Source organism: Pungitius pungitius, chromosome 11, assembly GCF_949316345.1.
Source record: "Pungitius pungitius chromosome 11, fPunPun2.1, whole genome shotgun sequence".
NCBI classification, from domain to species: domain Eukaryota; kingdom Metazoa; phylum Chordata; class Actinopteri; order Perciformes; family Gasterosteidae; genus Pungitius; species Pungitius pungitius.
Window position 1 is genome coordinate 16,079,381 of NC_084910.1, and position 17,078 is coordinate 16,096,458.

General features: G+C 47.6%; 1 protein-coding gene across 1 annotated transcript; it reads right to left on the reverse strand.

Moving 5' to 3' along the window:
• Positions 1 to 1,200: 1,200 nt before the first annotated feature.
• Positions 1,201 to 14,245, reverse strand: ago1 (argonaute RISC component 1). The gene is made up of 19 exons (XM_037452778.2): positions 14,077 to 14,245; positions 10,933 to 11,119; positions 9,328 to 9,448; positions 8,314 to 8,495; positions 8,027 to 8,163; positions 7,656 to 7,790; positions 7,467 to 7,554; positions 6,700 to 6,847; positions 6,445 to 6,564; positions 6,208 to 6,330; positions 5,973 to 6,106; positions 5,644 to 5,828; positions 5,355 to 5,514; positions 5,149 to 5,239; positions 3,269 to 3,463; positions 2,998 to 3,132; positions 2,806 to 2,907; positions 2,487 to 2,686; positions 1,201 to 2,260 (listed from the first exon to the last, which is right to left on the reverse strand). The coding sequence occupies exons 1-19, from the start codon at positions 14,099 to 14,101 to the stop codon at positions 2,152 to 2,154; spliced, it is 2,577 nt and encodes an 858-aa protein (XP_037308675.1). The 5' UTR covers positions 14,102 to 14,245; the 3' UTR covers positions 1,201 to 2,151.
• Positions 14,246 to 17,078: the final 2,833 nt, after the last annotated feature.

The window sequence follows — 17,078 nt, forward strand, 5'->3', positions numbered from 1 at the left end:
CTGGGAAGGAATTTTCTTTCTTTCTTCTTTTTTTTTAAAGCAAAGTATGAGGGGTAAAACACTGGCCCCCAACTGTGAGGAGGCCCGTCAAATGGTGAGCCAAAATACATAACGGGTTAATATTATATATACAAGTCACCTTGGACACAATTACGGATCAGTAAAACGGTGTACCAAGGCATTTTGATTATGCAAGTTAATAAACATGATTTAGAAATCAAACTCATTGGATCTTTTATCTTTTGATTCCTCTCAGCTCAAAGGGGCTCTGATCCGTCAGACGAGATTTGAGGCAACTGAGGTGGAATTTGGAGACTGTCCCCACAGTGCCCTGTCAAGATACACCCTGACACCAGTAACAATATTCATAACAAATATAATGACTAAAGGAGGAAGCAGTCTTCATAACCATTACACAATTGAGGCAAAATGTCTGACAGGCAGCGTTGAGCGCAAGGCTCCTGCCTCTAAGGAAACCATAACAAGGTGGCTCAGAATATCCAGTCCCATAAAAAGAATTACATGCATTTCTTTTTTGATAAACCCAGAAAGTGACTCGATGTAAAGGCAGGGCATATTAAATAGTAGTAACGGTGGCCCACCCTGTCCAAAGTAGCAATCCCCTACCTGTGCCGCCCATGCACACAGAGCACCAACGGGTATTGGCTAACACAAGCCAGGGGATCGGGGCAGGGGATGCTGCAGGTGTGTGATGTCAAAAGTGAGGAAAGATGTCAGAGAAAGTGGATTATGGAAAGAGTGAGGAGAGATGTGTTTGGCTTGGAGGGACATAAGTGCATCATATGAAGAGGCTGGTCTCTGCATGCTAAGAAAGAGACAGAGGGGGCAGCGACGTGTGTGCTTCTGCTATTCGGGCGATGAGTTGTAAATGCCTGCAGAGGGAAGAGTTAAAAGCAAAAAAACGGGGCCAGGTGTGAAAGTTTGCAGTGCACAGCGTAGCGTCCTCTCCACTGGTGGAATGTTGGAATGTGCGGAATGATCGGAGCGAGGGTCAACTGCTGAACGCGAGGTCAGCTTTGCAGCACTTAAGTGATCACAGACTTTGCATTTGCCTGCATTCAAATCTACAGGGGAGTGTCGACTTTACCTATTGTCGTAGTTACCTATTTGTTTGGAAAGCTGTGCAGTTGTGGGTGTTGAGCCTCGGGACAGTCAGTCAATAAGAACATTTTTTAAAAGTGCCTCCCAAATACTAAAAAGGCAACGGATACAGAAACGAAAGATTATCTTCCAGTTAAGGTGCCCCTTTCAGATTGGTCGGCATCACTTTGGGCTGGTTTAGGTGCACATGGCGAGTATGTGTATATTTGATGTACTCTACACAAATGGTCCCTCTATTGCTATGGTAAGCTTGCCTCTAAAGGCTAAATCTCTAAGGGACTGGCCAACCAGCATCTAGTGTGCTGCAGGACTTCCCTCCCGCGTCTACGAAATGCTACACCTGCTCGTTCTCTCTCTGCTAATATCAAGGCCAGAGGGCTAGCCCCACATGTTCTAACAAACTCGTATGTGCAGGACCGCTGGTACCTACATGCTAACGCTAAGTGCTAATGTACCATGCCTCAGACTCCTCAGGCAGTTTAAAAAGAACATTATTCAGAAACATTAAAAACACAAATGTAGTTCATAACAACGCTAAAATGATACACATAGGTGTGCATGCCCGGTACCCCGCCCCGCCCCCCGACCCGGAGAATCCCCATGCTAAAAGGGCTTGGAACACTGGCATCCGGGTGGGTAAAGAGGCAGCATCGTGGTGGCAGTTAAAAAAGTTTGTTTTGTGATTCTTTTTTTTTGCCCGTTTTCCTCCCATCCGTATTGCATACTTCCATACACAGGAGTCTGAAGGTGGCGTAAATTACAATTACATAATAAAACCGACGTTTAAAAAAAATTCAACACAAAAAGAGCAACAGTCCTGACGTGACGTAAAAACAACAAAATGACAACAATAATAATAATAATAAGCGTTGTGAGTGCGTGAGGCTGTAGAGTCTGTGTGTTACAGGCGAAGGGCCTCGTGTTGGGCGGAATGCGGGCGAAGGACCGGCGGGTCTGCCGGACCGGTCGCCTGGAACAAGGGATGGGGATGAGGTGGTGCGCCGGGGTCGATGAGATGGTCCGTGTGGCTCAGGCGAAGTACATGGTCCTCAGGGTGTCGTGGTGGATCTGAACCGCTTTAGCCAGAGCCTGGGGGTCCCGACCGTTGCTCTGACCGGACACATGGCTGCCCTCTCCACTGCGGAGAGAGACGACCGCGTGACTTCATGTGTGACCATCAGGAGTTCATTAAACAGATTCTGGTTTCATCACGGTATTCTACGGTATTTCATCATGGCAGACCGCTGCTGTGGTTGCCATGGATGCAGCTCTCATCCATGCACCATTTTCTTTTCTTTAGGGGAAGGAATTTAAATTCACATGTTATGTCAAACTGCTGTTCCCTGTTCCGTTGAATCACTCACCTGTCATGTTCTTTGTCCACCAGGTGGTAGCGGGCGCGGAAGGCCACGAGACGGGCGTAGTAGGCCGGCGCGGGGATGGAGACGGAGCGGGTGCAGCGCACGTAGGTGTGGCACAGCTGGTACGTCAGGATCTGCAACTCATCGGCCGTGAAGCGATTGTCGTCCCACAAGACGTAGTAGTGCGATGGCCGGCTGGTGCCCTGCAGACAGAGGGGAGGCAATACCGAGAATTAAGATGGAAGACAACGGCAAATGCAATAGCTCTGAAGGTTTCATCTATTCGGGGATTTAAAACACATTTTCCTCCCGTGGATGTTACCTGTATGCCCGCGTGGCTGCACAGGTAGAAGTCGAACTCGAAGGGATGAGTGATGCTGGTGTCCACTGTAGTTCCCGCGGGGATATTCCCACTCTTCCCGATCTATAACGAAACAAAGGATCGCTATTGAAAACACACGTCGAAACGAGCAACTAGGGAAAAGAGAACAGCGGCATGAAATCGAAAGCCCACCCTTTCGGACTTGTCGGCACAGAAGAGGCGTGTGTGGTGGCGTTTCTGCACCACGATGTAGGTGATGCCCGGTTGATAATCTTTCTCCAGCTTGATGCACGCATCTCTGATGGCCAGCAGCTCGTAGTGGAGAATCTGCACGCCAGAAACATCGGTAATTAGCACAAACATATGTTGTGATCAATTTAATAGACAAATGCACCGGTGCCAATAACTAAAATCAGTTTTTTTAACGATTGGGAGTGGAGCAAAATCGTTGCTTCCATGTTACCTGTGGCAACTGTCCCTCGGGAACTCCATCCCTGTAGAAAATGATCCTGGTGGGCTTGAACCGGGTCGACTTGTAGAACTGAATCAACAGTTCACGCACCATGTACGACAAATCTTCAATGATCTCCTGCCGGGGCCTCTGGACTCGCACTGTGGCACAGTACCTGCTGGGATGAGCATCCATACTGCCTACCACCTGGAGAAGACGGGATGAAGGAAGAGACATTACATTACATTACATGTCATTTAGCTGACGCTTTTATCGAAAGCGACTTACAATAAGTGCATTTTAACCATAGAGATACAAACTCAGAAGAACAAGAAACAGGAAAGTGCAATTTCATTAAATAAGCCGATTTACAACTTGCTGTAGATAAGAGCCATTATAAGAACAATTTAAGTGCTACAATTTGCTTTTAGTCAAGATGTGAAGGCTCTCTGCGGTCCTGATGTCATCATTCCACCATTTAGGAGCCAGGACAGCAAAGACAGGACAGCGTGATCTTGCCGAGTGTTATTCTCTCAGAGAGGGAGGAACAAGCAGTTTGGCAGATGCAGAGCAGAGCAGAGTGTGCGGAGTGGGATGTGGGGTTTGACCATGTCCTGGATGTAGACTGGACCCGATCCATTCACAGCATGGTACGTCAGCACCAATGTTTTGAACTGGATGCGGGCAGCCACCGACGGGTCTGGTCAATTTGGACTGGACATTATAAAAACAACCCTACAAATGTATGGCACAAAAACAAAGGAAATCTAGTGCTGCCACTCATCTGTCCCAATGTGTTTAGTAGCACGTTAGCACCCTCTAGAGGCCGACACAGGAAGGTGGGGGAGGCTCCTCATCAACCTTTCTTTTTTTTTCCTTCCCTCAAATTCTTCCACTGCACAACACCCATCATTTTTAAACCCAATTTTCTCCACAATCAGGAGGTACACCACACCCCCCCTCTCCTCTCCCCTCCTCTCTGTGTGGGACTCCAGCGTTTGTCATAATCGCTAGGCAACAACACAGCCAACCACAGCCGAGTTGAGGTCAAGGGCGGCCAGGGGCTGACGTCATTTCCTCCCGAATGTGAGTCAGAGATGAGCCATTTGTTTCCGTTTATCCCTCCCTGACCCCTCTTTAACTACTCTCTCTCATTTCTTTTGTTCGGCTTCAAGTATTTTGTGCCCGAGCCGCCACAAAAAGTCAAGATTGACTGCGGTTTCTCAGAAAATAGACAAAGCTCACATGATGCATTAAAATAGGAAACAGAACAAAGCACTCAAGAGAAAGCAAAACGTTAGGGATTTAATTAAAGATGCGTAAATGAGTTAAAAATATCTGTCCAAAAGGATAAAGGCTTGAGGGGAGGACTTCATCTGTTCAGACGTCCATCGATCAAACGGTCAACAAACATCAGATGACTTCCTTAATTCTACTGTGCATTTGGGTTACCATAACATAAACGTATCAAACACTCAGATATGCGCTGAGTGTAATGACACCTGCTCTGCAGGGATTTCATTGATTTTATTCTGTCTCCAACATGCGCATACAGTTGGCTGTAGCATTCTTGTTTTAGCAGCATCCCTGTGCGCCATGGCAACACAGCGTCTGTCACTTAGCAACCCCCGAGCACGTGTGTTAGCTTTGCGTGTGACACCTTGAGCTCCTTTGCATTATTATCTATTATTCCCTTTACCTTTAAAAAAAGGCAGTGTCCCTTCTAGCTTCCTTTTAAAGAACTAACGTTATATACTTACAAATGACGAAATCATGCTTCGGCTTTGATTTAATCCCCGAAGGCAGCAACACATCGTTCTTAAAAGGGCAACTTTTCTCTAGTCGTCGGAATGCTGGAGTTGTTTAATGAAGGTGTTATGTGTGAGACTTACAGCAGTGATGGAGGGCTTCTTGCCGTCTCCAGCAGGGGGGTGAGTGACGTCCGCCCCCAGGAAGATAACAGGCTGCTGAAACACTGCCGACCTTAGCACGCAAACGGAGGAGAAGCAAATTACACGTGCTCATAAATAAAATGGCCGATATTGTGTACGGGACAACAGTAAAATGTGTTGTCCTCCTGCCCAGACAAAAAGCTCACCGCTGGTGAGGCACCAGGATGTTGTTGATGCCCCCCAGCTTCACGTTGATCTTGAGGCAGAGGTTGGAGAGGGTCTGGGGGGACGTCTTCACCACGTTCTTCACCTGGACGCACTGCGTGGCCATGCCCAGGAGGGTGTCTCCCACACGCTTCACCTCGGCTGGGCGGGTACAAAGAAACGCTTCTTTCACTGACAAAGCAAATTGCACAAGCACAAGCCCAGAACAGCACCCGTGTGTTGGTCCTAAGCCGCGGGCTTTCCTCTGGGTTTTCCTCTGGGTTTTCCTACCGTAGACGGGCGTCTTCCCCGGCAGGATGACGATGATGAGCTGCAGTCCCGAGTAGGTGTTCTTCAGGTGTCTGAACATGGGCTCCACGCTGTCCGCTCCCTGCGCGTACTTACAGAAGCACGGCTGGCCCTGGATGGGCATCCCGGCGTCCTTGGAGATCTTACGCAGCTGGTCTGTGAAGTTCCTGCAAGTGGTGAAGACCAAATTCAAAAGATAGATATTAAATACAATGATAGAAATTAATCATTGTTTTGGAGATACCAAATGTGGGTGAAATCGTCACTATATGAATATTCTTTCCTCAGTGTTACCACTCATTAGTACTCACTTGAGCACCTCCTCTCTGCACTGCTTCTGGGGGGCAAAGCAGGCGATCGCCCACACTTTGATCTCGATGCCGTTATAAAACTGCTTTCCCCTCATGTCCCACACTCCCTGGTTGGGGGTTGCTATGGCGCGATTCTGTGGAAGAGAAGGCCGGAGCAGTCTAGAGTTCCTGCTTCTCACACACTCCCACCATGGCTCAATAAGAGACTTCATTTTGTGTAATGAATGAACAGTACCCGTCCTCCGTACTGCAGGATCGGGGCTGGAAGCACCCTGCCCGTCACCTCAGCCATGTCGTCTTTCACCTTGATCCCAAACTCCTGGATGTACGGGTCCAGGTTGAAGTTAGCGTTCTTCATCTGTGGGTTGAAAAAAAGGAAAAGAAAAAGCATCGGCCCGTCAAGCGTCCCCATGTCGTTCCACCCGTCGCGTTGCCCCCCCCCCCCCCGTCCAACATGTGCCTTTCAACCCACCAGCCGGCTGATCTCCTCCTGTCTGTCGGGTGCCGAGCGAGCTGTGGCTTTGATCATGGTGGAGGTCTGGTTGTCCGTCAGCTTCTTGATGCATCTCTGGCCCGCCACAATGTTGCACACCTGGAACGAATAAGTCCAGAGTTATTGGTTACTCGCGTGCATCGCATTGATCCCGGATGTTTTAAAGTGGGCGTACGAGGTAAGGTAAGAACTACGTGTTTAGGTGCATCAGTGATCACTTGATTCCTTTCTCACCTCCAGGGGCAGGTACGTGTGCTTCTGCTCCTGCCCCACCTGTAGACAGGGTAGGTGGGGGTATTTCAGCTGCAGGTTGTACTTCTGCTTGAAGTACTGGGCCACTGTACATTCTACTGTCTGCCCACTTTCCAGCTGGAGGGGAAACCTGGTCGACGAGAGACAAGAAATGATGAGGAAGTTGCATTCGCTGTGAGCACATACAGAAGAATGAGTGCATACCAATGACCATCTATGTGTCATCGCGATGAGTCACTCGCCAGCTGACTTTGATTTTAAAAAGGAATGAAAAGTAACAAAAGTTGGCAGCAAAGAATTCTTTCTTACTTTTTCAATTTCTTTCTTTTTTTCAACTAAATGTCTACGTATTGAACATCATTTCAGAACTGAAAAATTGGACAAAATACTAATAAATCCTTTGTTTATGAACAACCTCTCCAATGCAAAAACGTGCCAGGGGATTGAGAATCCTTTTTTAGAAGAACAAAGTTCCTCTGGGACAGTCCCAGGTGCAAAGACAGAGCCAAAAAATGAGTCATACACAGCGAGAAAGAAGGAGAAGCATTTGTGAGAGCCAGTGAGTGACAGAGGGAACAATAGAGACACCACTTAGGCAAAAATAAGTAACCCAGTGCTCAGTATTCTCTTCTACATTCCTCCTTTAGCCGAAACTACAGAGCAACAACAGTCCGTCCCGGTTGTCTTCTGCCTGATCCTCGTGGTTCCCCAGAGGCAGAAGACATCGTGCTATGAGTCTGCAGACTCACGTTTGGTGGCTGGCGGGTCGCCGGGTGACGTTGCATACGCGATACTTTCTCTTCATCTGACCACAGTGCGTCACCTCCACCTTCAGGCCTGGTGATGTCAACAATGAGGGGTGTAAATCAGGCACAAAAAAAAATGGACGCACGTGATGATTAATGGTAAAGTCATTAAACAAGCTTAAACGGCGGCACCTTTAATCTCCTTGGTGAAGCGGACCCTCTGCGAGTCCGTGAGGGTCTTGGGCTGCTCGTCGATGTTGCGGATGTCCAGGACTTCACACATGAACTCGATTACAGGCTGGGCCTTGTAGAAGGCCGTGGCCGACACTAGAGGGAGACAGAGAGCAGCCGTGAGTCCACAAAGGTCAAAGGAGGGCGACCAAAATAAAGGGGGAAGGATGCTTTTATCCGCATTTGCGTCACTATTAAAGGTGTTTATCTGAACTGAATCCATGTTACATCAGCTGATAGAAGGATGTGTGTCCGTGATTCAAAATCCCATTTTTGTTTTTTACAATTTCCGACTGTTTCTGCTTAGTCATGCAATCCACCTGGTGACTCACCGTCAATGTTAAGCATCATCTTCCACATGGCCGGGCGCACGGACTGGTGGAAGCCAAACCACACTTCCCTCCCCCCACCCAGCGGGTGGTAGTAGCCTTCAGGTGGGGAGAAAAATGAACGGCCCACTGGAGTGTACCTAATTGGGAGGATGTGGGGAGGAGAGAATAACGAATGGGGAAAGGAAATACTTAATTCAAAGTGAGCTCAGCGTGACTTCATATCCAGAGGTGAACTATGAGTAACGGGGACCGGTTGCCCCCAAAGTGCCGGTGTAACCATGGCGCACCTCATAGAGGCCAGGTGGCGCATGGCCACGTCCAGGGCCTGGACCGATTCGAGGGGGACCTGCAGCCGACCGCTGACCAGAGTCTCCTGCAGCAGGCGCCATGACACCTTGGCCAGCCAACGGATGGACACCTTGAAGATCCGGTCTTTGCCCTCACCTGGGATGGTGACCTCAAAATCCACCTGGAGAAATAGAGGACAGGAAAGATAGGAACAGAGGGGGAGGTAAAGAACAAGGCTGTAGGCGAAGGAGAGCAACATGAACTACAAGCAGGAAAAGGTCACCATCAAGACGAGGCATTTTCACACCGAAGAAGGGAGTTCAACCACCACCGGGCCGAGAGTTGAATGAGAAAAATCAACACAACGTCGAAGTGAGTACAGTGAACATAAAGCCATGGCTAGCTGCTTAGCTTAGCATGAGGACTTTGTCCGTGTGGCTCATCACGACCGTATCTGCGTTTCTGCCGTTTTTAATTTTCTCATTTATTAACAAATGACGTCTTGTTTGTAATCTGTAAAAAGTGTCTTGTAGACTATTGTTTGGCTGGGAGCAGTGATTACCCACTGGCTTTCCATCTTTGTTAGGTTGCCAGGCAACCAGAGCAGACCCCTTTGGATAGAGCCATGGTTGCTTATTCCTCTACGTTGCAAATATTTATGCTGAGCTAAGCTTATTGGCTGTGGCCATAGAATGTCTGTTATAGACAAGGTCACTCATTGGTTTGTGTAGTGTTGTCATGTAGGCCCGCCCTAAAGAATTCTCTGCTTTATGGTTCATTTTACGCTTAATGGACCATCATTTAACCAATGAATTGAAGAAGACTTTAAATAACTAATTAAAAGGATAAAATCATCTCTAATGTTTGTAAATCTGTTTTTGGAACCATGGCAAGAAACTCTAAATTCCTTTATCCATGAGTCCAGAAACCAGTGGGTGTTTGTGATTGTTGCACAATAGCCTGTTTGATGCTGCAGCGGGACTTTGCAAAGCGAAACAGCTTCAAACATCTACCTTCTCACTGCCAATAGGCAGCGCTAGCACCGTGTAGATGTTCTTCTTGCCGTCGTACACCGGCTTCCTGTCGCCAAAGAGCTGAGGCTTGAAGTGCTGCACCATGTACTCCACCACCTCCCTGCAGGACACACACACACACACACACACACAGTATGGGATTAAAGCGCGGCAAAGAGAAACCAGAAAAGACACCCTGCTCCGCCAATTAGACCCATCGCCGATCAGGTTGGGGGGAGGAGGGGCAGTTGTGAAAGTGGTGGAATATTGATCAAGCGGGATGCAGCTGTGGGGAGCAATATCTCATGGTCACATGCCGGGGGGGGGGGGGGGGGGGGGTGGCGAGGAAACAAAGAATGGGGGTGTGGGCGGGGGGGCCCACTGCTCAATGCACGGTGCCCCCCACCCAGGGGTTCTGAAAAGAAAAGTTCAAAAGGGCTTGACCTCAGCGAGCCTTCTCAGAACCTTTGTAGAGAGCGTCTGTGCATGTTGCAGCAGGTGTATCAGCGCGTTTCACTCTCTGAACCAACCACAGTAATTGAGCTGTTGATTTGTTCCCATTTCACATCCTCAGTAAATGGTGAGGATCAAGATCAAAGACTTCCCCCGAGTGCTCTCATCTCTCTGCTTTTAATACCAAACCAATGGCAGGTAAGGCCAGTGGTATTTAGTTGGGGAAGTACAAAAACAAACAAACAAAAAAACACAGAAAACCACGTAGCGTCAAGTTATGGGCAAATAATTTATTAGACGCGAGGAACAAATGTAAAAATAAGACCATCAAACTTGTCGAATCAACATTTGTTTCCCAATGATTACTCCAAAGGGTCTAAGCTATTAGTCTGCAGCACTGGGACAATAAAGCATGTATGTGTGTGTACACATGTCCTGCTTCTAGCTGGTACTCAACGCCTGCTACAGCCAAAAAAAAGGGCATTAGTTATTAGACATAAAAAGATTGTAAAAATAATACTCATTCTGAGCGTTAACTGTTCTCTCATCAGAAAGAGCTGATCTAACGAGGATAACTCTGTCGGATTGTATCCCTACGGAGCGTCTGCACCTCACATCAGCGCCACGTTCACTTTGCTTTAACCTGCATCACGCAGCAAACCAATGACCCCGGGCCAAAGGGGGGGGGGGTGTCTGTCAGCGAAGTTAGACTCCACCATCTGTCCGCTCAGCTGACCCGGACACTGGGGGCCACAGAAGCCTTCCTGCTGTCGAGTGTGACGTGAAACCCGCACACAGTGTTAGTCTTTTAGCCCTGATTCTGCACAGGTGAATGGACTTTTCCACACGTTACTGCCCGAAAGAGTTAAGGGTGGGTCACGTGGTTCCGTTTCTGCTTTTCGGGACTCGATCAGAAAACCCCCTCTTCAGAGTGGAGGAGCTCTTTTTTAAATTGCCTCAAATTCAACTAAATAAATGAGTTGATGCAAAGAATTGGATTTAGATCCCAGTTACTTTGTTCGTGGTAAAAGTGGTTGTTGACCACTTTTCAGCTCCAACCTAAAAAATGCAGACCTGATGAATAACCCGTTGTGATACGTCCCGGCCGCCCAGCGCTGATCGTTCCGATTAACGTGGGACGCGTCCCGTTACCTGTTGACTCTGCGCGGGCACTTGTCGGGCTTGATGTCGACCTCGTAGTGAAAGACGTCGATCTTTGGGATCTCCACCTCGAAGTAGTTGGCGAGCAGCTTGATGGGCTTGCCCACGGTGCCCATGCCTGGCCGGCGGGGGGCATGGAACACCTGCTGCAGGGGTGGGGGAAAGGCCCCCATGGGCACTGCACGGCCAGGAAACAGGGCACCATGGACGAAAGGGAAGGTGACAGAGCGGAGAGAAAAAAAATGAACACGGAGAAATGGAGCAAGTCAAAAGGAGAGGAAGGGCAAGTGGGCAAGGTGGGGAGGAGAAAGGGGGGGAGGAGACAACGGGGGGGGGGATGAGGGCGAGGCATGTGGAAGGAGTCGGGAAGGAAGAGCGGGCACAGGGGCCAAGAGGTCGGGATGTGAGTGGCGGGAGCAGGAAGACGGGAAGGTCACATGTGCATTTGCAGGCGGGGGAAAGGGACAGTGTGTTACCAAAGAAAAGCAAGATGAGGGTGACGGTTTATCGGAGGAGGAGGGACGACCAGAGGAGGTCAAATGAGGACGGATAAGGACGAGAAGAAGGGAGAGGATGGAAAGAAATGATGTCAGGGGGAAAAAAGAAAAGAAAACAATATTGTTATTTCTGGAGCAAATTGAGATTTTTAAGGTAATTTATCACGTGCGCTTGAGTTTTTCGTGCTTCTAGGTCATCAAATCTGCAGCGTTTCATTGGCTGGGTGCTGGATGTGAGGCTCGCTGTGACTCCTGCCTGAGAGGGGCCCGGGGCCTTAACCTCTAGGCTCCCAGAGAACAGCCCCGCCCGACTACAACAAAGACCCCAGCTGCCCTTCTCCGCTGTCTCTCTCTCACACACACACACACACACACACACACACACACACCCACGGGTGTACAATATAGAAGGGAGTGCCCTTGCCACGGTGAACCCACACACCCACACACACACACAAACACAGGGGGCCCCCTCCACATTCCCAGCCTCACCATGGAGACACCACGGCAACACCGCATTGTCATGGATATCAGGGGACCTGTGTGTGTGTGTATGTGTGTGTGTGTGTGTGTCGGAGCAGATGACGGGGTGCTGCTGTGGTCATATTGAAGAGACCGTGGCCTTTTTGGGCACCACAAAGTAGCTGCTGTATGGAAATCCTCGGGGTCACGCGTACCACACACTCGGACGCTCACTCCCCTCAGACCGAGGGGATGGGCGCCATCGGCCGTGACGTGAAACCTCAGAGAGAGGCTTATCGCGCGCCTGTGACGCGCACTGACCTCACGTCTTCTGCGTGTGCAGGAGAGCATGCATGTGCGCGGGCAGTCGAGTGTGTCCGGGTAGCGAGTTGTGATGGCCGCGCACTCACACAATGACACACACACACACACACACACACTTCGCCCTCGTGCCAGTGAAGGCAGATGGTGGGAAGCGGCGCTTTCACACATCCCAAGACAATAGCTGAGTTTTTTTTTTTTTTTTTCTTTCTTTTTTTTTTTTTTTAGGCGGCAGATTTTTGGTGCTGCATCACAACACAAAGACACAACACAACTTTCTGCCCGAGATGACGTAATGAGCACGTTATCGTACCGCTATCGGGTCACATCGAGGGAATCGTGGGCATATTTTAAAGACTTTATTTTGGTCCTCTCCACGGCCACAGCCTACAGCGAACCAGACGGTGACATTTTTACATTCTGGGATCAGTTTGCAGCATTTAAGAATAATTGCATTTTGACTTTAGCGATAAGAGCTGTTATTGGGTACAGCTTGTGATAAAAGAAACAGAAACAAGTGAAAAATCGGAAAAGAAACCAGGCTGTAAAAATCTCAAAATAAGGTGAAGAGCGGTGACCCCTTCCCTCATCAGGGAGATCACAACAAAGTGCCTGAATGAGAAGGAAAAGCCAATTATGCTTCAATTGTTTTGGGAAAACAGTTTGGCTCTCTGAACAATTGGCTGTTGACCACAAAGCTAAATACGGCAATCAGCTCTATCTTGGAAAATAGCACATTGAATAATGACAAAAACACAAAAGCAGACTTTGAGATGAGGAGCTGGCAAGGCCCGCGGGGACCCACCCCCCCCCCCCTCCATCCTAAGAAAAAAAACAAGCCCATTCAAATGAATTCCACGTCCAGTGTCTGAAGCGGCAAATTAATTTCAATCTCGGGCCTCCTTGTAAAAATAAAAGATGCCGTCCAAAAATCAAAACAAAAGAGACAGTGTTCAATGTATAGACCCCGCCTTCCAAAAGAACCCCACAGAGTTATGCCTTGTTTATAACCGTATGGGTCAATTTATCCCTGCAGTACATGGACTTTAGACCCAAGCAACAGAGGCGAACTCTACCTGTTCTGATCTGCTGCTAAATAAAGATCGGCCCTGGTGAGCACATGCTGAACATCTGAAGCAAAGAGCCAAACCTCCGGCAGGTGCACCATGCTCCTCAGTGTCAGAGAAGAGGAGCTTCTGAAAACTCTTTGGCACCACGGATCCCACGGTTGAAGATTATTTTTGGTTCAACACGTGTGAATAATTCATGCCTCTCTGCAGATGTTGGGTCGGTGTCCCTCGATTGTGTGCGTGTAGCGTACAGATGTTGTAACACTCAAAACAGAACCGCGTGAGCATCCACGACCTGTCAGCGAGCCGGTCTGATCGGGGAAGTGGGGAGGGAGGGGGGGTTGAGTGTGAGGGGGGGGGGGGGGGGGGGGCTGCTGCTGTGGTGGTGGTGAAGGTGATGATGATGATGGTTGTGGTGATGGTGCTTTATTGCAGGCTTCAACCCACAACCCTCTTCACCCAGATTCCCACGACCCCCCCCCCCTGTGGCCCCTGCGCATGGCTCGGGATCCGGAGGCTCCTCTACTGCCCCAAAAATCTGGATAAATAGTAAAGCATCTCTACATAAGTGGTGTGCAAGCGTACCCCCCACCCCCTGCTGTGTCTTCCGTACCGGTAACCGTGGCAATGCAATAGACGACCCCCCCCCCCCCCCCCCCCCTCCCCCAGGACCCTGAGGCCAGTGCCGCGATTGCAGTATGTGTGGATTTTTTTGCAGGTATGCAGTCATCACATTTAACGGAAGAAGAAGAAAAACACAGAAAAAGAAAGAAGAATGAACGTACCGGCGCCAGACGGTCCCGGCTCCATCCCATTCACTTAGCTGCGCGGGTACAAGCTAGCTTGTCCGGGTACTACGGCCAAAAACCGCCGGCCCCTTCAGGCTGGAAGCGTCTCAGACCTCCAACCCCCCCCATCCACCCCACCTCCTCCACCGCCTCCTCCTCCTCTTCTTCGCGTGTAGCTAGTCTTCTTCTCCCTCGGTGTACTCCCCCCCCCCCCCCCTCCCCCCTTCACGACCCCTCTAACAGAGAACAGCCCCCCCCCCTCCCCACACACACACACACACACCACCACAACCTCCAACACGACCCCCCCCTCGGACCCGCGAGGTTAACGGCGATAGCTGCCGGTGGCCTGGAGGCGGCAGATGCTCTTCTTCTTTCGGACCTCTCGTTCCTCCGCTGGGGGGGGTCGAGCGGGACGGAGAGGGGGGGGGGGGCGGTGCGGTCGCCTTCCTGAGCCGTGATTCGGCCGCGCGGTTCCGCGGCGTTGTGATTCTTTAGCGGGATGTCTAGCTGCAGCTCGGCCGTTCAGTCGGGATTATCCAACGGAACAAAACATTCAAAAAAAAGGGGAAAACGGGCCAGCCCCTCGAGCTCCCTCCCCAAAAAAAGGAGTGAAACTTCTTCTTTGCCATTAGAAAGTGCAAAGGAACTGTTGATGAACTTGCTGTCACACCCCAGAGGCGGAAGGAGGAACTACACTGCGGATATAAGAGACAAGCCCACAGCGTCTTTGACGTGTAATAAGTCTTTATCGACACTTTAAAAAAAATTGAATATCACGTGAAAAATCTTTTTTCAGCCTTTAATGTATTTTTTATTTTTGTGTTTGGTTACCTGTGCAGGAAGAAAGGCAAAACTTTTATTTTCTCACATCCACATTTATCATGAGATCATCGATCCCTTATCAGTCCACTCCCAATTCATAGTCCACCTCAGTACCCAAAAGGTGTATTCATAACTTGCCCCTAACCTCACTTTTCATTGTTATGCAATTAAAACTATTTTTCTCCCCCAGCTAGTTTAGTAATCAGAAAACTACACCAGATTAAAAAACTGTAAGGTTACATGATGATTAGTGATTAGTGGATAGGGATTGATAGCAGACCAACTCAGAGAATATCAGAATAAAAACCTTTAAAATCTCCTTCATGATACAACTTTCTTCTATTTTGGGATTAGATTTGAAAGGGTTAATGATTTAGGCTTTTTAAACTGAAAGCCCTTCATCTCTCTTGTGAGTTAACTTTAAATCACATATATTAGCCAATGTTTCTTATCAGCTCTTCTAAGCTCAGCAGCATATCTGCAGTTTAGTTTAGCATTATTGGTTTTCTCATCTAAATCGGTATAGTTTCTATTCCCCATTTGGTTCATTACCGCCCCCACCTGGAAAGATATATGAAGTGGAAAACGGTCAGAAAAAGAAGAGTCTAAATACAGTATATTAAGTGGAGTCATGAAGTCCAAAAATGTCATGGAAAAGGAGTCAAAAAAGGAGAAAAATATTAGGTCAAAATTGTGATTGACAAAACAAGTAATTGTATTGAAAAGAAATCTCAAAATATATTGTGTCAAAAAATTTAATCGGAGATATCAAACATTTGGTCAAAAATTCATAATATATATACGGTCAATAATTGTCGTGGAAATAAAGTCTTAATTTATTCGGTCAATAAATGTCAAGGGCAAAATTCTCAAAATATGTTCGGCCAAAATATGTTATATGGTCAAAAATATGTAAAAAAAGACAAGAAATTTTTTGTCAGATGTCAATCAAAGTCTAGATTCGGTCAATAATTCTCATTAAAAAAAAGAAAATCTATTTGGTCAAAAAATTTGAGCAATAAAAAGGTGAAAACATCGACAAAAATGTCTACAAAAAGTCATCTATTAAAAGTAATGAATATGTTGAGTCTGGGGCCCTATAAATAGTACAGAGTAGGATTAATCAAGGTGAAAACACACTTCCTCCAGTTGCTGTTGTTTTCATTTTATTTATTGTTTGCATGGAACTGAAGACAGATGAATTTGCTTGAGGCGTGAAAGACTTGTTTAAAATAAAAGAGCAAACAGACATCGTTGCACAAATACTTTCATCATTAAGCAAACTGTCCAAAACCCTGATGTGAATTATTGTGTCAATCATACTGCATATTTAAAAAAAAAAATATCTCCACATCGATCATTAAGATTACCAAAACGGACACATTTCCTTCACAACACACTTTGACAAAAGATTAAGTAACACATATTTGATATTTCTACTTAAAATAAATAAAATACCCCCCCCCCCCCCCTTCTACCCACCCTCCCTCCATGAGGCTTCCAAAGAAAGGAACTGGTTATTGATTTTGAGCATACAGGCAATTTAAGAAGTCTGGGCAGCATTTCCATCATTAAGTCAACAGCACATTGTCATGGTGAAGCTTATGTGAGTCATAACAGCTTTGTTTACGTGGACAAAAAGTGTTCAAATGACATTCAGAGCTCCAGGTTGCGAGCGCTCTGCGTCACAGGCTCAGCTCTGTCTGCACTAGAGGTGTTTCTTTTCAATTCTCAGAACAAAACTCGGCCGAAATCAATCCTTCCAAATATTTTAACCTTTATCTGTTGCCAAAGTAACTGTTATGTGACAACAAAAAGAAAGAGAGATCCCTTCTTTTGGAACAGCATTGTGGCTTTATAATTGTTATATATTTTTTTGGCAGAGATATTTATTTGGGGTCATGTGATCAGATTAAACTGAAATACTCCTATTTTCATTATTGCCTATGAACCGTCTAGCAGTTTATGGGCTTCACACAGTGGTGTCTGCTGTGTTTTGTACTCATGCTGATTGTAAAAATCAAATTGGAAATGGCTTTGATTAACCAAATCCATCATTTTCAGTGAGAGTGCACACATGACATACATTTATAAAACCTGTCGGATCATGTGTATCAAAAAGTACTTTCAATTTCCAAGAAGAGCTCGTTGCACATCTCTCCCTAAAAATTGAC